This window comes from Bombyx mandarina, chromosome 16 (assembly GCF_030267445.1).
Source record: "Bombyx mandarina strain Sakado chromosome 16, ASM3026744v2".
In the NCBI taxonomy this organism is placed as follows: Eukaryota; Metazoa; Arthropoda; class Insecta; order Lepidoptera; family Bombycidae; genus Bombyx; species Bombyx mandarina.
Window position 1 is genome coordinate 9432196 of NC_143222.1, and position 27168 is coordinate 9459363.

The following is a 27168-nucleotide window of genomic DNA, read 5'->3' on the forward strand; positions in this document are numbered from 1 at the left end:
TTGTTTTCCTGCGAGTTAAAGTGCTGAGTAAGAACGAGATAGATATATGTTTATGTATGTGCCTTCAAAATGGGTGCTATTTATATAAGCAATTGTACGTATAGAACAATATGTCGTGTCCCTACTATATAGGTCTATGTATATAACCAGCGACCCGCCCTCGCTTCACTTGAGGGACTATCATGTATTACTGATTTTATTGATTTTTCTTTTCTACAAATCTGAACCTGAGAAAATGATGTAATATAGGATATTTTATAGCCGATTGTATTATATTGTATATTGATTTTTGAATATTGTGTAATACAACCATTAGGTTCTACCACGTGGCTCTCAAAGTACTTTGTCAGCACTGTCATTCCCCTATTCCCTATCTATTGCCTAGTCACTTCTGGCTGCTTCTGGCAATTCATAGAGCTACAAATGTACTTTCACCCTTTCAATTGATACACCATTTCAATTGAAGCCTGCCAGCGGATTTTGCAGTTTTTAAATATACTTACTTACCTTGAAAGTTGGCATAAAATTTTCTTGAATAGCTTTTGTAGCTCCAAATGACGTCATTTAAAAGCAATTAGTGTATATGAGCTGGATATGAGTTAAAAATGTTTAGAATCTGGTCTATTTCCAATGAATGTCTCATTTTCAAACCAATGAATGTATTGGCTCCGGTGGCGGTACCAATTGCGTCAATTTGACTTGACCGCTCGCACAACGCAATCCAGGAGCTTTATTTTTATACTTAAATGCCTTAAAATATTGGCACACAACGTTTATAGGTCCAATAGCAACGGTTTGCCGTGAACTGTGAAATTCAGCTTTTTTTACATCCTCTTAAGTATTTTATCAATACAACCTCAACCGAAGCATTTGTTTAAAACGATATTCAGTTTTTTACATCCTCTTTGGGGATATTTGCAGAACGCATTCTGTCAATGTTATGTCAAACATTAGGTTCCATTAGAAAATTTCATGTGGTGAATAAGTTTTTTTAACTTTCCTAATTTTCTGCGCAATTTTCTTATTTTTTTATTTCTTATGACCAAGGGAAATAGGGATTCATTTTTATATAAATAGATACTTTTTGCGATAACCCAAAACATTTTTTGTTCCGGTTCAGGATTTTACTTGTGTAAAAATACATGACATAACTATGAAAATAATATAGAGTAATGTTAAAGCCAGATTTCAGATATCCATTGTGACCCTTCTTTGCTTATTACGATATTATTTCTAAATTCATGCATAAATAATTATAAAACTTAATTTATTGCCTAAAATTTTATATGAAATTCTTATGGCATTTACATGTGTATGGCATTTCCCATTTCGGAACAAAATTATTTGCGATTAATATGCAGAAGATAATTTTATATTTTATTATTTTTGATAAAAGATAATAATATCATGATATAACTGTTACTATAATACTTGGGTCACATTATTGATATTTCTATCGTCACTTGCTTACGTTACGGCTCAGCGCACCGATAGTTAATTTTGGACCTGGCGAAAAACTCAATCAAATCGCGCTGGGCGAGGTGTTGTGAACGTGTTAATCACCATCACTCATCACATCACCATTAATCATCACTACATAGCATAAAACAAAGTCGCTTTCTCTGTCCCTATATCCCTATGTATGCTTAAATCTTTAAAACTACGCAACGGATTTTGATGCGGTTTTTTTTAATAGATAGAGTAATTGAAGAGGAAGTTTTATATGTATAATAACATCCGTTAAATAGTGGAGAAATCATTAATAAATTACAGTTTCCGAAGCGAAATGAGGGCGGGTCGCTAGTAATAGCTAAAAAGAGGGTAGAAGATTAAAAAAATACAAACATTTTAAAAATATAATTTACTTAATTTATGTAACTTAACTACTTGTTTTTATTTTTCTTTAAAATGTACGCCTTAATGTAAAAATCGGAGAATAAGAATAAAATAAATATATTATGCGGTAGGAATACAAATGACACCCATTTCGGATATTCGCACGAGGGTTCGAATAGAACGTGCCCGAAGTGTAGGATCAGCAATAAGAATTGTAACTGTAACAAGAAAAACGGAAAGAATTAAGGTTATATGTTTAAGGTGAAGTACAAAATCGTATACTTACTTACAAAGAGAAATAGGTTTTTTTTTTGTTTTTTTTATTGCTTAGATGTGTGGACGAGCTCACAGCCCACCTGGTGTTAAGTGGTTACTGGAGCCCTATAGACATCTACAACGTAAATGCGCCACACACCTTGAGATATAAGTTCTAAGGTCTCAGTATAGTCACAACGGCTGCCCCACCCTTTAAACCAAAACGCATTACTGCTTCACGGCAGAAATAAGCGGGGCGGTGGTACCTACCCGTGCGGACTCACAAGAGGTCCTACCAAATTATAATTTTGCGGGTTTGGTTTTTTATTACACGATGTTATTCTTTCACCGTGGAAGTCAATCGTGAACATTTATTGAGTACGTATTTCATTAGAAAAATTGGTACCCGCCTGCGGGATTCGATCACCGGTGTATTGCTACATACGAATGCACCGGACGTTTTTTAGGCCACGACGACTTATATTAGGTATTAATAAAAAATTAGCTTTATTCAAACAGTGCATGACCTTTTTTAAAGGAAAAAAACGATTGAAATTAGGTTTTTTTAATTGTACACAGCTCTCGTCTAGTGATCTACTTTACCACTATGAAATTTGTCTCCATGAATTTGAACGTTTGTTAACCTATTTTATGCTAAGATTACACTAAGATAAAGATTATAGATTTTTTCGTCTGGGAACTAACGTACAGCTGTTTGATGGTAGGTTAAAAGATTATTCTAGGTACGCGCGGACAGGTAGGCGAGCTCACGGACTTGACCTGGAAAAAATTGCTAACACCGGCCCTAGCAAGAGCAGTGCTTTGCAAAATTCACCACTGTTTCGGACATGTTCCGGCGGTGGCGACTTTGCTCTGTCGCCTGGGTTGGATATGTCACTAGCGGCGGCCACGTTATGAGGATTTTCGTGCAACGCCGCTTTGTCAAAGTACCGTTCTGACGCTACCAAGACGAAGCTTAAAGTGAAAGCCAGAGTTCATTTATTCTTTGAATTACATTACTAATCAACTCCACCGAAATCTGATTTTCGTTTGTGAAATTCTTAACAGACTCAATTTTTCATACTTTTCTAGATTGATAATCATAATTTCCCGCCATTTTTAATTTAACCTACGTATTCATTACTGGTGGTAGGATCTCTTGTGAGTCCGCGCGGGTGGGTACCACTACCCTGCCTATTTCTGCCGTGAAGCAGTAATGCGTTTCGGTTTGAAGGGTGGGGCAGCCGTTGTAACTATACTTGAGTCCTTAGAACTTATATCTCAAGGTGGGTGGCGCATTTACGTCGTAAATGTCTATGGGCTCCAGTAACCACTTAACACTAGGTGGGCTGTGAGCTCGTCCACCCATTCAGCAATAAAAAAAAAAACCTATGGAGTTTCTGTAAGTGCTGCGTTAGTAATAAAACTTACGATTTGCAATTGCGTTATGTATTTCTTCCACCACTGCCGCACCCAGAGCGGCCTGATTATCGAGACCAGGTAGTAGCTGTACATCACCGCGTGCACCAATGAGTTTATGAAACCCAGCATCACGCCATGACCGCCTGCAACAGGGAAAAGTCATATCACAAATACACTCGGCTTAGGTAATTTATACCTAATCATAACTACATTTACGGTTTCATCTCCAGTGTGTATTATTTTAAATTTTATTATATTTACTAGACGTTTCGAAAACTGAGCAGTTTTCGTCGAAATAATAGACGCGAGATTAAACCGTAAAAGCAGTTTTAGCTCAGGAAAACCTATGAAAATAGTAATTTACAGTTTTATAAACAAAAATTTGCTCGTTTGGCGCAGCTTCTGCCCACAGAAATGATACTGATTTACGACTACGACCACTCTGTTATGTTATTTCGCTTTTAGACAGTACATTTACAATGTAGACGCCTGTTATTACAGTACTGTCGATGTGTTATTCGGTAATGAGACAATAATAACATTAAAAACACAATAAGGCTTAGCTGAAAATCTGGCCGGTTTTTTTTTTGGAGTTTGAAAAGTGATTGTATTCTGGTTTTTTTTTCATTCCGTTTTTAATACGATTAAATTACTACGTCATAGTACGACCTGTAGAGGGGTCTACACCTCTACGAAATACATATCGATATAAGAAGCTACGAGAATGATCGCGCAACTAGGAGTGGGTAATATCGGTTTTGCCGCGTATCGAATCGTATCTATATATCGAGTATCAATATCGGATATTGAATCTATATATTTTCTGAATCTATATATTGATGGATGCTAGTAGATTTTCTCGATTCATGATATTTGAGATTTGAAACGATACACTGATATAATATCGTAGTAGATATAGATTTAAGTCAACGTTATACGGTTGGTTTTCTGATATCAATTTATAATATGATTTTAAAGTAATAAAAAGAACATGAAAATAAAAATATCAAAAAAACTTTCCTTCATGCTTTTATCAGGCTTAGGACTGGCTACATTATTTTCAGTTTTTAGTATTTTGTATCTTAATTTAAAATTACAAAATATACCAAAAGAGTGTAGATTTCAAAAGTTTAATACAAACACAAGAAATAAACTCAATTATTTGGATTCAACTAAAAATAGAAAAATGTGTACTTTAAAAATCAAACACAAAAAACTTTTAAGTATTTATAAACACTTGTCCAAAAATTGTAGTTCAAGGTCAAAGCGCGTGAAATTAAATTCAACTATGCAAATAGGCTATACTGCATTCAAGTTAGGGTCGAAAATTGAAACTTCTTTCCTAAATTGTATCCTGCTGATACGCTAAGAATAATCTACAGACATATGGACTTAAATATAAGGTTTACAATTGTATGGATAATGCCTGTTTCTGTTTCATTCATCACATGATATCCCTATCGTGCGCTCACTCACTCTGGCCGATTCGATACGAACCAAACGAATATTGCTGATATTCACGAATCGGTACGATATGCCGATGCGCATCACATCGAGTAATATCGTGTATCGGCTGATATCGTTATATAGATTTCGATTCACGAATCGGTACGATATGCCGATGCGCATCACATCGAGTAATATCGTGTATCGGCTGATATCGTTATATAGATTTCGATTCACGAATCGGTACGATATGCCGATGCGCATCACATCGAGCAATATCGTGTATCGGCCGATATCGATATATAGATTTCGTGCGGGGCGATATCGGATTCAACGATATTGCTGCGATGTATAGATATTGAATCTAGATACGATTTATATCGCCCACTCCTACGCACAACACAAGTAAAATTCGGCCTGGAGGCTGGGACATTTTTTTTTTACATTTAAAGACTTCATGGTCATGCCGCAAGTAGCAAACACTCGGCTTGGCCGTGTCCTCGGCATCGTCGATATCCATGGGCCACGGTGACCACTTACCATCAGATGGCATGCATGCTCGTCTGTCTATCGAAGCACTAACAAAGAGTTCGTTCAATCAGACCACACAAAAAGGAAGTACCTGGTACATATTTAGTTCCGACGAAACCAAGAAGACACATTCCTAAGTGGTGGTACACGTGGAGGAACGTCACCTGATTGAACTTCTTCCGAAGCACGAAGAAAACCTTAACATGAAACAGAACAAGTTAGCCATCGTTAATTAGGTTAAACGTTATGTCTAAGCAGTTGTGGTGGCCCGAACGCCTTTCCAGTTTCACCAGGACAGGTGGGCGAGTAAAGGCTCAGCCAGGAGGGGTGGGATTTGCTAACAACTGCCCGAGCGCCTCCGAAGGAGACCTAACGACTCAAGAGCAATTGCTTCGCGAATGAATCTACTACCGGATCGGAATCGCGACCCGCTGAGAAGATCCGGCGAGAAACTCAGCGGGCTGACGTATGGGTTAGCTTGCACGTCGACCTTTTTGTCGAGTTCGACGAGTACCTACGGTTACCGGGGTGCCTAAGCCTGCTCCTAGTGTTAGAGCTGAAGGCGTCTAATGCAAAGGTTATTGGATCTGATGGATCCGTACGGACGTGATAGTCTGTAAAAGGCAACAATTGCCGTATTGCACGAACTTCAAAACAAACATAAATCATGAGATCTGTCAGCACTCTAAATAAACCCTCTACTACTAAATACTCTAAAGTAAATATTGCTGATTGATTTTATTACAATATTGTTTTTTCTTTATTAAAAATGAGCTAAGAATGGTTTTTGTATTTCTTTTTTTAATCCTTAGACCGCATAAACCGCCTGGTGTTAAGTGGTAACCGGAGCCCATAGACATCTACAACGTAAATGCCGTCACTCAGCTTTAGATATGAGCTCTAAGGTCTTAGTATAGTTACAACGGCTGCCCCACCCTTCAAACCGAAACGCATTACTGCTTCACGGCAGAAATAGGCAGGGTGGTGGTACCTACCCGCGTGGACTCACAAGAGGTTCTACCACTAGTAATTAGGCGAATTGTAACTTTGCGGGTTTGACTTTTATGACACGATGTTATTCCTTCACTGTGGAAGTCAATCGTGAGCATTTTGTAAGTACGTATTTCATTAGAAAAATTGGTACCCGCCTGTGGGATCCAAACACCGGTGCATCGCTAGATACGAATGCATCGGACTTCTTATCTTTTAGGTCACGACATCTTCAAAATGATAAATATGAAATTTTGTCGGGACTTGTACCACGCTACCCTTTGTCTGCTTCGATATGGGCACGCGCCCTCTTTTTTTATTTATTGCTTATATGGTGGACGAGCTCACAGCCCATCTGGTGTTAAGTGGTTATTGGAGCCCATAGACATCTACAACGTAAATGCGCCACCCACCTTGAGATATAAGTTCTAAGATCTCAGTATAGTTACAACGGCTGCACCACCCTTCAAACCGAAACACATTACTGCTTCACGGCAGAAATAGGCAAGGGTGGTGATACCTACCCGCACGGACTCACAAGAGGTGCGTAACACCAGTAAACATCTTAGACATTAAACCAGACACTACGAAACGTCACTGAAGCAAAAAAAATCTTACCGTATCTAATAGGTCAATGATCTTAATCATGTAATACAACCAGACCCTGCTGACGACAATTCTCTCCAGTGGCGTGTCTTCTAATATTATCTTCTGACACCAAAGATTGTAATATCCTGACCAATACAACCTTGTGACGCACTGGAAAAAACACATTCAAACGTCAATCACTGTTTTGGTGTTCGAAATACCGAATTGCATAATTTAGAAATGATCATCAAGCTTATATTTCGTTAGTATGTATTACTATGTATTGTGTGTTAGAAGAGATATTAATAAGTACGATCATATTAGTTCCTTGTTCACATTCAACAGGTTCGTTGCGTTACGAGATCTATCAGTGTGCATAGTGCGAGTTTTTTAACGTTCTCGTTAGCGTAAAAGTTAGCTCATATTTGTATGGAATGGGATCGTTTGCCTACGTTTGCCGCTAGGCTTCGATCAACAATAGTAACTAGATAAAGGGATACGTACAAAATTAAAGCAAAAACTGTCCGCGTGAATGTATACTTATATAGCTATATTCGTTTACTAACAAACGGAGAAAAAAGTTTTGAAACACTTTTACGTTCAAACTAATTACAACTATGGCACTTAGTAATAAAGTCACAAATCTCCAAAACATTATCTAATACTTACGATCATTCGTCACATAAAACGAGCAAAGCAATAAATTACTCCTGTCACTTACCAACAAAAAGACATATTATTTTTGCAACTTTTGAATACACACTGCGGCATTGTGAGACGGGTTGACATTGGCTGTGTTTGAAGTGAACTAAACAAAATAACAGCTCACATTTCAAGTGAGCTGTTATTTGACGAGACGGATTTTCTGCACCGACCCGAAATCTAGTTACTATTGTTGATCGAAGCCGCTAGGGGTGCTGGGTTAACTTTTACGCTACCGAGAAAGTTAAAAAACTCGCACTAAGCACACAGATCTCTAGCAGGACTTTTGTATTATGCGTTGACTATAATCGTGCTGTTTCACTCCTTGCGGGAGGCTCTAACGTGTAAAGTTCTTTAAGTGTGATTAAGACAAATATACATATTTGCTTCCTACTTAAAAGTGAATTCAAGAGGAAAAAAATTTAGAAATGGATTAGGTCCCTGACGCACAGTAGTATAATTATTTTCATTCCTTGCGTTAAGAGACATATCGATACTCGTGGAATCGTACGTCTCGTAGACGCAAGAGTGGGAAGGTGGGGGCGCGGCCTCTGCGTGACTCGATTTAGTATTATCATAGTATCGACGTGGGAAATCGCGAATATTTAAATTATTATAATAATAATGCTTATGCCGTCATACAAACGTTGAAAAAAAATCTATTTTAACTTTTAAATATTCAGAACATGCTCAGTTATTGCTTCCGTACCTACTCCTCGTTTCAAAAAAGGTTATTAGTTTAATAAAACCATATATTTTTTTAAAGCACAACAGCCCAAGAACAAAAATGCACATAAGACACTCGAATAACTTTTCACTATTAGAAAAACTAATAAAATTAGATTTCATTGTATGTACTTCACTGACGTGGTTGCATGCTGTTTATTTATATAATACATTTGATTACACAATTCCTCGAAGGAAGATGTACAGATCAATATTTCCAACGTGGCGACGAAAAAGGCATTGTGTGGGTTGGACACACATTAAAACGCTGACGCTGCTAAAAAAGCTAAAAGAATTGTTACCATTTGCGTGCAATTCAAATAATCAAAGTGTTTACGTAATAAAACTTTTTCAATCGACAACTGAGATATTATTTTATTCCCATCACTACTTACTGCACATATTGAACTATCTTCGATTGCGGTACGGGATACAACACGGTTACATCTGATCTCTGGACCTGGCGAAAGGGAAACGGGAAGAGGGCTTCAAATTCCAGCGAGGGCCAGAGATATTGTAACGAGCAATACAATAGTGGTAGCTATAAAGGTTACTACAACCCGGTTACATTATCTCTGAACCCAGCGAAAGTCCAACGGGGAGGGGCTTCACATTCCAGAGAGGTCCAGAGATATTGTAACCGAGCAATACAATAGTGGTGGCTATAAAGGTCTCTACAACCCGGTTACATTATTTCTGAACCCAGCGAAAGTGCAACGGGGAGGGTCTTCACATTCCATCGAGGTCCAGAGATATTGTAACCGAGCAATACAATAGTGGTAGCTATAAAGGTCACTACAACCCGGTTACATTATTTCTGAACCCAGCGAAAGTGCAACGGGGAGGGGCTTCACATTCCATCGAGGTCCAGAGATATTGTAACCGAGCAATACAATAGTGGTAGCTATAAAGGTCACTACAACCCGGTTACATTATCTCTGAACCCAGCGAAAGTGCAACAGGGAGGGGCTTCACATTCCATCGAGGTCCAGAGATATTGTAACCAATACCGTCTTTACCATAAGGGCACACGGGGCCCGTGCCCAGGGCCCCCATTCTCAGGGGGGCCCGAAAGACCGACAATTTCTCTCACACGTTTATTCTCAAAACATTTTTGTCGGGCACATTACACTTTTTTCACAAATCTGTAATCAGAAGGTATTTACAAGGCATATACTATGACTATGATAGAAGATTTTGCTCAACAGAAATCCCGAAAGAAACCGTTATCGAAATCGTAACCAAAAAACCAGCAGCATTCTAATATCATTAATGACATATTATATCATACTGTATTTGATTACCTATAATAAATGATCTCAAACTCAGTAAAAAAATGTTATTATAATTCGATTTTTTTACTTTCCAAAAGGACCTCAAATTCTTGTGTGCCCAAGGGCCCCATCCTAGTTTAAGACGTCCCTGATTGTAACCGAGCAATACAATAGTGGTAGCTATAAAGGTTACTACAACCCGGTTACATTATTTCTGAACCCAGCGAAAGTGCAACGGGGAGGGGCTTCACATTCCATCGAAGTCCAGAAACATTGTAAGCGAGCAAATTTTTTTTGGTATTTGTAGTTTATTCTAATGTCATAACTGCGTGCAAACCTAGCAAAATATAGAGCAATAGGCTATCTTTGACCCACAAAAACTTAAAAAAATATGTTATTTGTTTTTTGGAAGATATAAATTATTTTCTAAACTATATTTTTAGTAGATTAGTTAGGTCTCCAACGCACCAAATGGTAGGTTAGTACGTTAGTAGTACGAGGTCTTTTAGGTCTACAAAGCACAAGCTCATTGGAAATGATAGCGCAGGGAAGGTGTTAACTGATAAACACTACATGTACCTTCAGACCTCAATTCGTTTCATTGTTCAAACCAAAAAAATATAACTATTCGTCTTAAATTTGTCAAATATATCATAAATACATTGGTGTTTTGATTTTTCTGCTTCTTATGCACATATGAATAGCATGTCGGAATGGAAAATTGTGAATTCTTAAATTTTAAGTTTATTTTTTATGTTGAGACTTTTGCCAATGAAAATCGGCACTGAAATTGCTTCGCTCTCATAGCATTTACTGTCAATGTCAAATGTTTCTCACCATACAATCACGCGTCATCATCACACGCTTCGCACCAACACCACCTCAGCCGCCATCTCAGACAAGCGGAAAACTACCTAATTGAATGTTTATACATAAACCAAATTACATTTGTCGTTAAACGCAGAATTTTTTTTTTTTGTTTAATTTACAACGTAAGTAAGGCTTTATGTCCTTTAATTAATGGATTGTTTTAAACAAGTTTTTTTTTTATTATTATTTTATTACATGTGCTATTATTGCGGAATATTTTAATGATTTAGTTTTTAAAGAAATTTCAGGTCTTTTAGGACTAATCAAGCGGCAACGTGTTCTGTATCCAAGTGATTACATAAAATGGTACGGGTCGTGCAATACGGAAAGTTCGGCGGCTATCTCACTCAAACTTGAATGAGGATTTTCGGAAAATGCACGCAAAGCACGAAGCTAAGCTCCGGTTTTTTATTTCATTGAATGAACCATCGGTTGAGTGGTTAACGGGGTCCATAGGCACCCGGCAACCACTTAACGCCATGTGGACTATGAGCCCGCTCACCCATCTAAACAATAAAAACAAAATTGGATAGTTTTGTAAATGCGTAGTTAATTATCGTCATATCGAACCCGTCGCTTGCGACGAAGGGCTCAACGAGCGAATTAACCCATAGACGCAGCCCACTGAGTTTCTCGACGGATCTTCTCTGTGGGTCACGTATCCGATCCGGTGGTAAATTCTATGAAGCATTACTCTTGCTAGGGTCAGTGTTAGCAACACTCCGGTTTGAGCCCCGTGAGCTCACCTACACACGTTAGGGTGAAGCTGAAATAGCCTCTCAAGGCTATCAGCATATGTATAACAAAATAAAATCATATCAATAATGAGTGTTTTTCGTCAGACAACGGAAAGTTCAAGATAGAAGTAGCGGACGATAATAAAAATTCAAAATCCTCGTCGAATTTCAATACATATCACCTGCATTTATTGTCAATCTAATTATTTGTTACTAGTGGTCCCGCAGTAGTCGAAATTCGACTGTAATTAATTGAAATTTCAAGTTTGTGCACTATTATGATTCTATTTTCAAAGACTATTATACTTTTATGATCACAAATTTCGCCAAGACTACACAATAGAAAAATATTAATAAAGGCAAACAATATTTAATCTATTCTCAATCTGACCACAGACGTCAAGAACAAAAGTTTGACAATAAATAGTATGCATGCGTGTATGCGTCAAATACATGGTAGGTGTGTAATGCTTTTTTTATTGATTTAATGTATTGTTACGCATAATTAAAAAAAATATTAACATTTTGCACTCCATCTCTATATTCTCTACTAGCGACCCGCCCTCGCTTCGCTTCGGAAACACTAAAACACAAATGAAACAAACAAAAAAAAAAAAAAGTAGCCTATGTTCATCAGGGACAATGTCGGCTTCTAATGGAAAAATAATTTTTCAAATCGGTCCAGTAATTTCGGAGCCTATTCGAAACAAAAAAACAAACAAATCTTTCCTCTTTATAATCTAATATATAAAATTCTCGTGTCACAGTTTTCGTTCCATACTCCTCCGAAACGGCTTGACCGATTTTGATGAAATTTTTTGTGCTTATCCGGTATCTATGAGAATCGGCCAACATCTATTTTTCATCCCCCTAAATGTTAGGGGTAGTCCACCCCAAAATTTTATTTTTTATTTTTTAGACAAAATTTTTAATTTCTATTTTTTTATGATACAGCATACAAAAATACATACAACCCTCAATTTTCACCCTTCTACGATCAACCCTTATTTTTTATTTGCTAATTAAAAACTTTAAATTTTTTTGCGAGAATTTTGTTTTTGTTTTGTCATGAAGTAGAATAAAAAAAATCATATTACTCTGAAATTTTCACCCCTCTACGATCAACCCCTATTTTTTATTTGTTAATTATAAACTTTAATTTTTTTGGCAAGTTTTTTATTTAGTTTTATCATGACTTAAAATAAAAAAAATCATATTACTCTCAATTTTCACTCTTATACGATCAACCCCTATTTTTCCATCCGCAATAAGGTTGCAAGATGGCAATCAAATATTATAATTGTAGTACGATAAATTCTTATTCAGAGTTTATAATTTCAAGTTCCTTTAATTATGATTTTTTTTAAATTGAATTTGATCTCCCGCGCTCGCCGGTCGACTACTGATCAACTATCAATCGATCAGCTATCCCTACCAGGTGTCACCACTGATCCAGCAAACATCACGTAGTAGGGATGGGGACGAAGCCGGTCTCCTGTCTTACTTACTCACTATACATCATAGATTATACACTTAATATATTTGAGAGCTATACAATACTATATATTTTTCAGCCATGTTTTGTTGGTTTTATTTGTGTATCAATAGTATGTTCAGTAGGTCTGAGAATCGGCTACTATCTATTTTTCATACCCCTAAGTGAAAAGGGTTGTCCACCCCAAACATTTATGTTTTATTTTAATTTTTTGGATATATTTTTTTTGTTTATAATGAGGTATTATGTAGTTAAATGAGGTTTTTATTTCTACAGTAGAATTTCCCTAGAAATCTTATTTAAGGCAACACAACGTTTGCCGGGTCAGCTAGTATTAGTATAGATATAGAAGTATAGATAAGTATGAGAAATTTCATACTCCTCCGTCCGCGCAATTTTCTTAGAAAGGGATACAAAGTTTTTCCTTCACGTATTAATAATATATACTTATAGATATACAAAGAAAAAAGTAAAAAAAAATCAGAGTTCAAATCATAATAAACAATAATATTAATGAGCAAGCGTAGGAATACTTCTCTCGTCTGTCAACATTTTAGCAGTAAAGTAATGTGCCTGTCAAAAGCGTCAATGTAGGCACTTTTGTTTCTAAATAACGAATATTTGAGTCGTCTAAAATGAAGTTCTTGAAAGGTTTCGACAGTAAGACGTCCTAGAACTCGTTCTAGGGCCACAAAACCACAACAAAATGCTTAAATTTTAATATTCATTTTGTGTTAAGTATAGACTAACGGCAATGTGGTTTCTTGTGAAATATTCGTAACCCGACATTTAGTTTACGATAGTGTCTTTAATAGATAACATTTTTTTTTTCAAGAAATATTATTTCTGGATATTTATGATGCAATCACGCTGCACGAATTTGTATGACATTTCGGATAAAGATAATTCATAACCGGTATTAACACATGCGGAAGTTTTAGATGGGCACGCCAAATGTCGTGATTTGCATAACAACAAAAAAAAGTGACAATTTACTAAAATTTAATTCGTTAGGGGTATAATATCTTTTTTTAGGAAGGAAAGATTCCTGGTGGCCCAGAGACCTTGCCAGTTTCGCGACGGTGACTGGCTCTTGCGTGAGTCGGAGTCGGGGAGTGGCGCCAACGATGAGGCGATTATCATGACGCATGGCCTTATCGAAGTACCGTTCCGACGCTGACTTCAGGTATTTTCTGATCGATTCAAGGCCCAAATCATTGTGTAGTCGACGTTTCTCATGAACCACGGAGCTCCAACGGCTAGCCTACAAAAGCGGGATTGTAGGGATTGGAGGGTGTCTATCCAGATGCGGGCCGCGTTAGCAAACACCACACTCACATATGTCATAACGGATGGTACGCAAGTTTAGTAGAGTGTCACCTTGTTCCGAAGGGACATTTTACTCCGATTACAAAATCATGGGGTAAAGCCCGCCGCAGATAGATGGGGCGTGGTCTCGGACAGACTCTGTGTGTGGGTGGAATGTCATAGAGGCATCCAGAATAACTCCCAGGTACTTGACCTTAGTGTCCCAAAGTATGGATTGGCCGAAGAAGGTAATCGGGGGTGTGAGATTCCTACGCCTAATACAGAAGGAGGCACGGGTTGAATTTCCCCCTTGAAAGAGCACCGCTTTACTTTTCTCTGGATTAATGTCGATAGCTTACTCGTGATTAGAGACTTGTTCCTGCTCGAATAATAATAATCGACGAATAAGGCTAAATGGGTCGGCGGAGATCGGTAATTGTCATTAATAAATGAACTAAAAAGGAGTGAAGAGAGGACGGAGCTTTGCCCGTGACAGGACGCGGCGAGGAGCAGGATCCCTCCACTCGATATCGAAAAGAGTGGTTCGACAAGAAGAGTACAATATTGTTCATGTTGCAGGCACGGGGCCGAAACTCACATATTAAGACATTCTCTTCTTCTTCTTCGTCGCTTTCTTCATTGCTGAAGGTCGTGTCCCTGAAACTTGACCGTGGCCTGTCTCGGAAGCTGTTTCCATCTCGTCCGGTCCTCAGCTTCTCGAATTCGCGGTTGCGACTGGCAACTCAGTTAGAGCGGTTACTTGATCACACCAACGGCACACTGACCGACCGCGGGGGCAGTGAGGGAGAGATAAGGAGAAGGACACAGATGGCCAACACAGCGATGACCAAACTCAAACGAATATAGCAAAATCGCAAAGTCTCTAACATCACGAAAATGAGACTCGTCCGAACCTTAGTTTTTTTTTAAGACATAACTGAACATTAAATATACATTTACTTACGTCTCTGAAAAATAGTAATAAATTGAGTTTATGTTAATTTATGTTAAAGTAGTTCATTCAAGTTTAATTATAGAATCAATTTAATTTAAAAAAAAAAAACTTTACGTTTCCGCTTCAATGGACTTAAAAGACAATACACACGCAGAGGTCAAAGTCTGCCTCAAACGGGGCATTGTCAAAATAAATGAAACGACAATTGAATTCGAATTTTAATTGAATACCCGAATCGATGTTTTAATGAAAAGGGCTTTAACACCACGGCGCATTTACATAAAATATTTATTTAGTCCAAACAGCAGTTACAAAGTTAACATTTAAAAAAAAAGCAGTTTTTTTTTTTAACTTTACGTGTTCTCCGTACAGTTGTGTTTGATAGGCCGGCATTTCTAAACGATATTCGTGCTTACTACTTTCAATAATATATAGGAGTTTTCAAAAAGCAATCGTGATATTCTAAATTTACTATCCGAACACGTGAACTTGACCGAGATTTGAAATCATCTCTTGCTAGTTGTTTCTACACAACCTTCTGTTTAAAATACGGCCTTCAAATTTAGCACGAAATATCGCTTCGGGTCATATTATATAAATTACTTCATTAATGATGGTAACTTTCATTTATTTAGAATTAGACTAAGGCTTAACTTCTTCTTCATTTCGATAATTTGGCTCCAACGCCTTTGGCATTGATTTTGCCAATGTCAAAGTATTTACAAAAATGACAGGTGCTTAGAGAGGGAAAAAATTACTAAATCTAAATACAAATAAGTTTGGTCGGTTTTTCCATACGCGAATCTGTGGTTTTATGAACAGCACAAACAAATATATGTTAGACTAACTACTTTAGAGATAAATATTATTAGCAGATAAAAATTTACACAGAATATTTACATGTTTAGAATAAACTAAACTTAATAAACAATTAATATTAATAGGCCGGGGAATGTCATTGGGAAGGATATCATAAAGAGGGGATACGATATTGGGGCAGTCGAAGAAAATGTGGTCCAGGGTACCCTCATCTAATCCACACTCACAAAGAGAATGGTCACGGACTCTAATTTTGCAAGAAAAACAGGGGAGCAAACATGAATTTCAAATGTTTCTTTGTTTTTCCTTCTTTTTTTTTAAAACACACATGGATGACATTCAACAGCCAAGTTACAATATCCCTATGGGTACTTGTTATGAGTACTTTATTCGCATACGAAAAACAAACAAGTGCAAACACCGAATATCAAATCTTTTTAACGAGTATTGTGTGTCCGACCGGGAATCCAGAGCCTGGGATGCAGTGACCAGGGTTGGTAAACACTATACCATAAAGGCGGGCACCCACGGGCTCCCAAATACCGGCTAGCTCCATTTGACTTCACATGGAAGGGAAATGTTCGAATTGTTTTTATTTCTTTTTTTTTTATTGCTTAGATGGGTGGACGAGCTCACAGTCCACCTGGTGTTAAGTGGTTACTGGAGCCCATAGACATCCACAACATAAATGCGCCACCCATCTTGAAATATAAGCTCTAAGGTCTCAAGTATAGTTACAACGGCTGCCCCACCCTTCAAGCCGAAACGCATTACTGCTTCACAAACCTACCCGAGGTACCACCACTCTGCCTATTTGTGCCGTTCTGCGGACTCACAAGAGGTCCTACCACCATTGCTTGAGAGGAAACCAACATCTCCATTCTACCATAGAATATCAGTGTCACTATACTCCACTAATAGGAAGCACTGAGTTGCAGTTCGTTGTAGTTCGTTTTAACAGATTTTACCACAGACCTACCAGACCTGGAACGAATTCTCCTCCACGGTATTTCCCTGAGCACCATGATATGCCTTTATTCAAACAAGGCTTGATAAAAGTCCTAAGCAATGCCTCAGTTATGCGTTGTTGCTGATGTCCATGAGTATCGGTGATCACTCACCAACAGCTGGTTCGTGTGCTCATGTGCCTATCTATACTATCTACACTAATATTATAAAGAGGAAATATTTGTTTGTTTGTTTGTTTCGAATAGGCTCCGAAACTACTGGACCGATTTGAAAAATTCTTTTTCCATTAGAAGCCGACATTGTCCCTGATGAAAATGTAGGCTACTTTCTTTAATTTTTTTTTTTTTTTTTTTGTTTCATGTGTATTTTAATGTTTCCGAAGCGAAGCGAGGGCGGGTCGCTAGTTGAAGTAATAAAAATACTTTCCTACCAGTACAATACATTGCAATTCAAAAGAGATTATTTCAACTGAATATCGCTAAAACATATTATGCAGATACGTCTTGAATGTTAGAATATTGACATAATTAAATGAAGCTTCCGTTCTTAAAAGACCTTTTTTTTTCTCCTACCTAAGCTGGCAGCCTTGAGAGGCTATTCCAGCGTAACCTTAACTAGTAGGTGAGCTCACGGCGCCCAAACCTGACGACGTTGCTAACACGTACCCTAGCAATAGCCGTGCTTCGCAGAATCTACCACCGGATCGGAAACGCGACCCACTGAGAAGATCCGGCGAGAAACTCAGTGGGCTGTGTCTGAGGGTTAAAAGACCTTTAGTCGTGCGTATTAGCGAAAAAAAAAACTCAATGCACGTTTTTTTTTTTAAATAAATTAAAACACGCATGTCATTTTTGTTGCCTTGTTCATTAATGTTATTCATATATAAAACCGTTTCCTTGACACCTAAAAATATTCACATCGCTATCACACTACCCAGTTACGATTTTTAATAAAGGCGATTTTGAGAAATCGGTTTTTAAAACAAGTAATAATATTTTATAATAAATTGAACAGGGAAAAAAAAAGGTTAAATATAATACGTTCGGCTATTTTTAGCATTATATTTTTATACTAACAGCACAAATGTTTATTTACAAACATTAAAGTTATAATTTATAAATTTCTTTTTTTCTTTTTATTGCTTAGATGGGTGGACGAGCTCACAGCCCACCTGGTGTTAAGTGGTTACTGGAGCCCATAGACATCTACAATGTAAATGCGCCACCCACCTTGAGATATAAGTTCTAAGGTCTCAGTATAGTTACAACGGCTACCCCACCCTTCAAACCGAAACGCATGACTGCTACACAGCAGAAATAGACGGGGTGGTGGTACCTACCCGTGCGGACTCACAAGAGGTCCTACCACCAGTGATAAAATGACAATAATATTGAATTACAAAAAAAAACTCGATCAAAATTTAAAACTGTAAGTGAACAACAAAGGACGAATGAGTTCTGTGCTTACAGTAAAAAAAAAAGTACAATTAATAACAACTTGCTCGTGTAACGTCAATGAACTTTCGTTATGAAACTTAATTACATTATACATATTATTGAATGTCTGGCGCAAGTTTGACCAGCCACAGATATGCCCGTCTCTACCGCGATAAAACCGTTGGTCCGCTGGGAAGGGTATCGCAGTGTTTTTTTTGTCTATATTATTAATATAACGCCGGAAATAAGACATACATAGTCGTCTGGTCGGACCAGATACGCTCGACTCTCAATACTTCAGTCCATGTTGCTATCCACACAGCCGAGGATAGGCAGGAATGGCGCAGGATAATACAGGAGAAAGTTGTTAGAGGAGGCCACGACCCTCAGCATTGAGGATTATCGACGCAAGGAGGAGGAGTCGTCTGGTCCCAAGCTAGGATTCCCTGTGCTATGGAAACCAGAGACTGATAAACATAATTTTATACGTTTAAATACATAACGTGGATGTTAAATAGATATGGATAGAGAGAGATATTAAAAGAGAGAACAAACCTGTTCATCACACTAACGGCGCTAACTTCGCCATTAATTTTGTTTGCCTACCCAACTGCCTATTCTGCCTCTCTACCATCGGATCGGAACCGGGACCCACTGAGAAGATCCGGCTAGAAACTCAGGAGGTTGTGTCTATGGGTTAATGCACCGCGAGTCAATTGATGATGTTATTATGATATTCAATTTAAGATTTCCAATGAGCTCTCATCTTAACAGCGAACGGGGCGTGAATCGTAAGTTCATATATTCCAGAAAAAAAAGAAACACATAATAAGGATTATAGGAAGATAGATAAATGATAGATTATAGGAAGATAATAAGGAATATGTTTACTATTCATAAGCCTATAGGATTTCAGCTTGCCAGAAGATCCTATAGATGTTATCTTTCTTTAGTGTCGATTTTTCGTTTCATCAAACTTTAATATAAAATATGTCATAAAGGTTACAGAATGTACTTATGTATTAATCATTAGCTATTAACTATCTTACCTTGGATTTATCGAATCTTCTATACATATAAAAATGAATTGCTGTTCGTTAGTCTCGCTAAAACTCGAGAACGGCTGGACCGATTTGGCTAATTTTGGTCTTGAATTATTTGTGGAAGTCCAGAGAAGGTTTAAAAGGTAGATACATATGAAAGTTCTCGGAATTACTTAAATAAAAATAAACAATTTTGTTTTTCCTTTGACGTGTCCCCCGTCGGACGGATTCCTTTTGTTTGTTTTAAGTTTATTTTATACAAAAGTTTAGGTCTTTTATTTATCGATTGAGGAAGTCTGCCCGATCAGCTAGTACTAAAATAAAATTCTGTTTGTTTGATTGGAGTGCGTTTTTTTTTTTTTTAATTCTGCTTGAACATACCTGAGCTGCCAAGTACAAGGACAGATAAATTTGCACGAGGTTGTATATGATTATCGTTGTCTTCAGTTTGAAGGGCTGCCGGTTCTCCATCAGCGCCGGGCCCCAAGAGCGAACGAACCGATGGTACACGTACAAGATCAAGAGCACCGGTATCGGGTTTGAAACCAAAGGGAAAGTCTTCGTCCGTGGATCTGTTGACGAAACAGAGAATAAGTTTACTGATGGTAGGACGTTTTGTGAATCCGCACGGGTAGGTATTACTACCCCGCCTCTTTCTGCCGTGAAGCAGTAATGCGTTTGAAAGGTGGGGCAGCTGTTATAACTATACTGAGACCTTAGAACACATATCTCAATGTGGGTGGCGGCATTTGCTTTGTAGATGTCTATGGCGTCCGGTAACCACTTAACACTAGGTGAGCTCGTCCACCCATTTAAGCGATAAAAAAAAAGTTTAATAGCCGTTTGCCTTTTTTTGCATAGGAACATTCCCAATATTTGATTGTACATAAAAAATACCATCTTAGATTTTTGGGTTTAAGCAAACTGAATATTTCTAGAAAATTCCATCGAAATCGGTCCAGCCGTTTCGGAGTCTAGGAACATACATAGGTAAATCAATTTTAAATAAAAAGATATTTCATAAAAGCTAAATCTCGCTTTGGCGAAGCCCGAAATGATAAATGGGATAGTCATGTAGAAGGGACTTGCTAGAGGTCTTTGGTATGAGTATTCCTATTTATTCATATGTAAAATATTATTTATTTATTCATTCCGTTTTTTAATATGCTGTGGCTGCCATCATTTAGCGACTTCTGACCTTTGGCTTAAGATTTTATCTTTTGTCACATTGACGGTGTAATGTTATTTTACGACAGCCTTGTGTTGTCAGTACTAATGATAACGTTAATTAGGTGCCTACAATTAATAATAATTTTCAAATGAGCACTTATAACGAATTTTGAAAACCTAATGTCAAAACATTTGAATATTTTAACAATTACGTGTGATTTTATTGTTTCAATAGTGGTGTGCAAAGAATCAAAACAAGATTTTTTGTAATTTAATGTGTAGTACTAGCAATATTCTTTGTTAAAGCGAAAAATTTGCATTGAATACTGCGTATCGCTTTTAATTAATGAATAAAATTACTGTTTGATCGAAATTCGACCATGTTTACTGCATCTTCAAAACTTAGATTTGATATACGTGCTAAATATATTTTGTATTATTATAATTGACACATTAAAAACAAAGAAAGTAACAGACCCCGTCAATCAATAAACGCCAAGCAAAAAGAAAAAAACCATTTAAAAAACAATAGATGTTATTTAACTGTTTTGTTTATTTATAATTAGATCAATAGCATACTTATGAACAAGTTACCGTTGCTCATTTTCGGCAAGACTTAAAAACGAAATCTTCCACAGAAAAAAATTGTAGGACAGCATCAACCCTTAACTTAACCTCATTCACGCCCTGCCACGCATACCACCCGTATCTTCCCAAAATACTGTTAAGCTATTTATTATTCTGTTCAATATCCTCGAACCAGATCCTGTATCTAATTTAAATATCGAAGTCGCATCTCAAGGTCCACAGCCACTGCCTGTAGCTCAGAGATGGAGACTCGAACTGCAATTGACAAGGTCAGATCTTCTCTATCTTAACCCTCTACGGTACTTACACGGAGTGTATTGCATTTGTTAATCCAAGCGAACGACCAGTGTTTTTTTTCTTACCTAAGCTGATAGCCTTGAGAGGCTATTTCAGCGTAACCTTAACTAGTGGGTGAGCTCACGGGGCTCAAACCTAACGACGTTGCTAACACGAACCCTAGCAAGAGCCGCGCTTCGCAGAATCTACCACCGGATCGGAAACGCGACCCACTGAGAAGATCCGGCGAGAAACTCAGTGGGTTGTGTCTGTGGGTTAATTTACTCGTCGAGCCCTTCGTCGCAAGCGACGGGTTCGACGAGAACGATGACCGGGACCAGTGTGCTTAGTGCGAGTCTTTTAACGTTCTAACTCTTTAATGCAGTTGGAACAGCGCCCCTAGTGGCAAACGTAGGCAAACGATCACCCCAATTTTTTTTTTTTAATTATTCAGCACTGGTGGCCCTGATGTCTTTCCAGTTTCACCGGGTGGGCGAGGGTACAAATTTGAGTTAACTTTTACGCTATCGAAAAAGTTAAAAAATTCGCACAGAAGCAATTAAAGGTATGTTATATACTTCAACTGCACTAAAATAATAAATGCGTTACATACCAGCCAAGTCATCGTTGACAAAATGGTAATAATGCGTGATATTTTTGATTAGCGTGCCCATGACTGTTCCTGAAAAAAAGAATGTTAAAATAATTAATATATAAAGAATGTTAATATCTATATATTAATACGTGAAGCAAAAACTTTGTACCCCTTTTTACGAAAATTGCGCGGATGGAGGAGTATGAAATTTTCCACACTTATAGAGAATATAGAGAAGAAGTGCACAATGCTAATATTTTTTTTAAATAATTTATAAAAGATACATTAAATCAATAAAGAAAACATTACACACACTACTGTGTATTTGACACACACACACGCATGCATACTGTTTATTTATTGTCAAACTTTTGTTCTTGACGTCTGTGGTTAAATTGAGAATAGATTAAATATTGTTTGTATTTATTAATATTTTTCTTTAGTAGTCTTGGCGAAATTTGTGATTATAGAAGTATAATAGTCTTTGACAATAGAACCATAATAGTGTTCAAACTTATGATTTCAATTAATTATAGTCGAATTTCGACTACTGCGCGACCTCTAGTTAAACTAATTATATTATAAAATATCGTTTATGTGTAAAAACTGGAGTTATGTAGATAATATACATAAACAGTAGTCCGTGTTTATTATTAGTACTAATGACAATAAGAGTAGCCAATTCAGCTACCATATTGGGGTACAACATTTAAATATTTCAATAGAAAGTAGCTTGAATGATGCTGTAATGACTGATGATCTCCATGAACAACGGTGAGCACTCATATTCTTGTGGGGCGTGTGTTCACCAGCACTCAAAAGCAAAGGATATCTTAAATTATAGTCCTAATAATAAATATGAAGTCGTCGTGGCCCAACGGATCGATGTTCGAATCTCAGGCGGGTACCAATTTTTCTAATGAAATACGTACTCAACAAATGTTCACGATTGACTTCCACGGTGAAGGAATAACATCGTGTAATAAAAATGAAACCCGCAAAATTATAATTTGCGTAATTTCTGGTGGTAGCACCTCTTGTGAGTCCGCGCGGGTGGGTACCACCTCCCTGCCTATTTCTGCCGTGAAGCAGTAATGCGTTTCGGTTTGAAGGGTGGGGCAGCCGTTGTACCTATACTTAGACCTTAGAACTTATATCTCAAGGTGGGTGGCGCATTTACGTTGTGGATGTCTATGGGCTCCAGTAACCACTTAACACCAGGTGGGCTGTGAGCTCGTCCACCCATATAAGCAATAAAAAAAAATAAAAAAAAACTCGCGTTAACATTTAGATTTTATTTTTAGCTATACTAATTGTAACGCGCTGCCATCAATAAAACTTGAATAGGAATTGAGAAAATAATTATTGAAAAAACACCTTAAAAATAAATTTCTAGAAATAATACAAACCTTATTCTTATTACTGTATATACTGTTTATTTCTTTCCAAAGTTAAAGAAGAATAATTTCAATTGTTTTTTTATTGGTTTATGTTTATGAAATAACTGATCCCAATCGGAAGTGCACTGTACAACTGACAACTTGTGACGACTTACAAAAACGCAAACACTAGTTTTTATGGTAGTTCTAGTTTCTAGTTGAAACAACTAGTGAATACTAGTGGTCCTGCAGAAGTCGAAATTCGGCTATAATTAATTGAAATTATAAGTTTGAACATTATTTTTGTTCTATTGTCAAAGACTCCATTATAGACAAATAAAGACAAACAATATTAATCTATTTTCAATTTGACCACAGAATTTAACAATAAACAAAAGAGTATATATGGGTGTGTGTCAAATACGAGGTAGTGGGTGTAATGTCTTTTTTATTGATTTTATGTATTTTTATGCATAATTAAGAAAAAAATAGCATTCTGCACTCTATATCTATATTCTCTATAAGTGGGGTAAAGGACAATGCCCATTTTGTATGGGCGTTTGGGCCCCTAAAAAAAGTTGTCCTGTCATGATGGTTTAACTTAATTTGATATCCACAGAGAAATATCGTTTCATATTCAGAAAACGATTTTTATATTCTCACCCAGGTTTAAGAGAAATCTGTTTTTTTCTGCAGCTAAAATTAAGTTGTTAATTGTTTTCTTCGAAATCAATAATCGCTCTCATAATTATTTACAGTATTAAATAAGTTAATTGTGGTTAATGTTGCTAGAAATAAGCCCTTACGTACATTTTATTATTATTATATCCTCATATTAATAATAAAATGAAATGAAAATCCGGAAGCCGGCAACGATATTGTTGTTGTTGTTTTTAAATTCACCAATAAGCAGGCAAAGAGCGTAGCCTATACAGCCTAGTCTGTCGAAGTTATATATATTTTTTATGTCAATAAAAAGCCGGTGTATCTATTTTTATTGCTCTTTGGGAGTGTTGACGTCAACTTGACGAATACCACATTGACTGAGCATGAGTTTACGCAGACCTTTTATACACAATATTACAAATACAAATTACACAAAAAACTATTAAAAAAACATTAAAATAAAACTTCAAGTGATGCTTCACTCGGGTTGCTGCCAAAACTCTCTGATCATATTATATATAATAAGAATAGAGTAATGGTAGGCCATTGAGATTTTTACTAATGGAATCATTAATATCTAAAAATATTAAATAAAATAACTCATGGTTTTAAGTAATAATTATCATTACAATATATAAATATTGAATTGAACAAAAATAAACTAAAAAGTCTGTGAATTATAACCATTAGCTTTTTATTTGTTGTTCAAGTCACAGACAACTCTTTCGTTTGGCAGCATATAGGTTTACTATAAGGCTGTATGGACTAACAAGCCCTTTGCCTATTGACGAATTTAAAAACTATGGCACTAAGTTTTGGGATGTTATCAAATAAGTAATTTATTTTTTTGTAAAACAATACCTGGGCGAAAGAAATGTTAATGCCTAAACTAAACAACGTAAAAAAATAAGGCATAGTTTTTCAAGTACAAATAGTTTAGACATAAAGTTGGCCCACTTTTGGGCATTGTCCTTTCATACTCCTCCGACCGCGCAATTTTAGTAAAAAAGGGTACCTACAAAGTTTTTGCCTCACGTATTAATATATAGATAACTGAGGGTCACTCTATACTCGAAGTAACTACTACCAATATTCACTAACACGTTTTTTGTTTTCACCAAAATAGTGAAATTTCCGGTTAAACAAAAATGTTTCTATAGTATGCGGGCCTGCATAAGACAACTATTCGAAATATCACCCGGCTCGGATTCATTTCCTTTTGACACATGAGTAACAAATAGCCTCTAAACTCATGAAAGCGCATTAATTTGGGTGAAGCAGGAATAAAAATTGAACATTCCGAATAGATAATTACATTTCCGAATAGATAATTACATATACTGGTAGTAAGACCTCTTGTGAGTCCGCACGGGTAGGTACTACCACCCTGCCTATTTCTGCCGTGAAGCAGTAATGCGTTTCGGCTTAGTGCCTTAGAATTCATATCTCAAGGTGAGTGACGGCATTTACGTTGTAGATGTGTATGGGCTCCGGTAACCACTTAAAACCAGGTGCGCCGTGAGCTCGTCCATTCATCGATGCAATAAAAAAAAAATAGATTTCACGGCACGGTTAAAATGCTTTTCCGACGCGCGAATCAAACCCCACGACCCACGGTCAAGTAGTCAGGGACAGTCACTATTCACTGACAGATTCAATCAGAGAACAAATAATAAATATAAATTTAAAAAATTAAATAAATTTAAGAAATAAATTAATATTATCGAATTTTTTTTAATGCTTAGTTGGGTGTATGGTTTATTTATATTTTTAAATTTACAAAATTTACGAACTAGTACAAAAGTATACAGCTTTAAAATACCTTGCAGGGCGTCTTGTTCCTCTGGTGATCAGCACTCGATTGTGACTAATTCCGACAATTGAACCTCGAAAACTCACCTCGTACCTCGTGCTGAACTGAATTACATTAATGAATTGTGTTTACAATTAACAGATGGTTCAATTACCTGCCCAAACTAGTGTAGTAATTTCTTAAATATGCGACCGTAATAATGATAATCAATGACCGCAAATCGATTTCTAAATGATTCGTGTCATTAATTGTCAATTTCGAAAGAAGTTTCCAGTTGCATATTAGGATAAAGAATGATTTAATACGCTTACAACGAATACTCGTATCGTAAATACATTTTTTTTTGTAGAATTGATTTTTATTACACGGTGCTGTTCCTGCTTCGTGGAATTCATTTCATCGAATACTTATGCTTAATAGGAAAAATGGTACTTAACTTTTTATTTTCGGGTCGGGGGCCGAATCTCCTTTTAGCCGAATCTCCTGCCGTTAGCCACAGTATTGAGGAAAACGAAGCGAGAAGAAGAAGAAACCGAAGGTAATAAGGGCGCATCCACTAACGGAGCTCCTTGCAAATCTCGCCCCACTCCCGATCCCCGTCCGAAACAGAACAGGTAGGATCAACAAGACAGCAAGACAAGCAGATCTCCCCAAAGACGCCCGGCCGACGATTTCGTCAAGCAATTGTCGACGACTACGACGGCCATCTCGGTACGACAGACCTTCGGACGTTGCTGCTGACGTGACGGAATACCCCGCTAGACCAGAACTAGCCTGCAGGGCGGAACGTGATACACCGTCAACCGGTCACTCCTCTATAAAACTGCTGGCATGCAGCGCGCTAAAGTGCCGGTAACGCAGCGCGCGGATTCCCAGTGGCTTGGGTATGCTTCCGCTATTGCTGATGTGTATGAGCACCGCTGACAATATATCAGTGCGTGGGCAATTTCTTGTACGATTTTTTGTTGAATAGTGTTTTGGCAGTACAACTAACTCCATCTGTTGTAAAATAGCGAAAACGGATATCAAAATGACTAGTATTGTCGGAAATGTTCTCGAAAAGTCGTGTGGAGTATCAAAACTTTGCAAAGACGGCTTGAAGGCAATTTAGTAATCAAGTGTTGTTATCTATGGTCAGTAATCCATTCTATTTGTAGCGAAACCGCGTACGGGTCACCTGTAGCGAAACGAAAGAAGTGAATTGTCATATTGAAGTCTACCTTAAATATCCAACATAAAAACATGTTGAGAAAAGTGCACATGAAGCCAATACAAAATC

The 27168-nt window shown here is 37.1% G+C and overlaps 1 protein-coding gene across 2 annotated transcripts; it reads right to left on the reverse strand.

The window, feature by feature from the left end:
- Window positions 1-1350: 1350 nt before the first annotated feature.
- LOC114247746 (very long chain fatty acid elongase AAEL008004) lies at window positions 1351-26208 on the reverse strand. 2 transcript variants are annotated; one of them, XM_028180773.2, is made up of 7 exons: window positions 25899-26208; window positions 22050-22118; window positions 19784-19974; window positions 7099-7239; window positions 5582-5687; window positions 3523-3656; window positions 1351-2054 (listed from the first exon to the last, which is right to left on the reverse strand). In XM_028180773.2, the coding sequence occupies exons 2-7, from the start codon at window positions 22108-22110 to the stop codon at window positions 1884-1886; spliced, it is 804 nt and encodes a 267-aa protein (XP_028036574.2). In that variant the 5' UTR covers window positions 22111-22118; window positions 25899-26208; the 3' UTR covers window positions 1351-1883. The 2 variants fall into 2 exon arrangements, with proteins under 2 accessions (XP_028036574.2, XP_089590152.1); XM_089734026.1 differs by lacking the exon at window positions 25899-26208 and adding an exon at window positions 23441-23542.
- Between the last annotated feature and the right edge of the window lie 960 nt (window positions 26209-27168).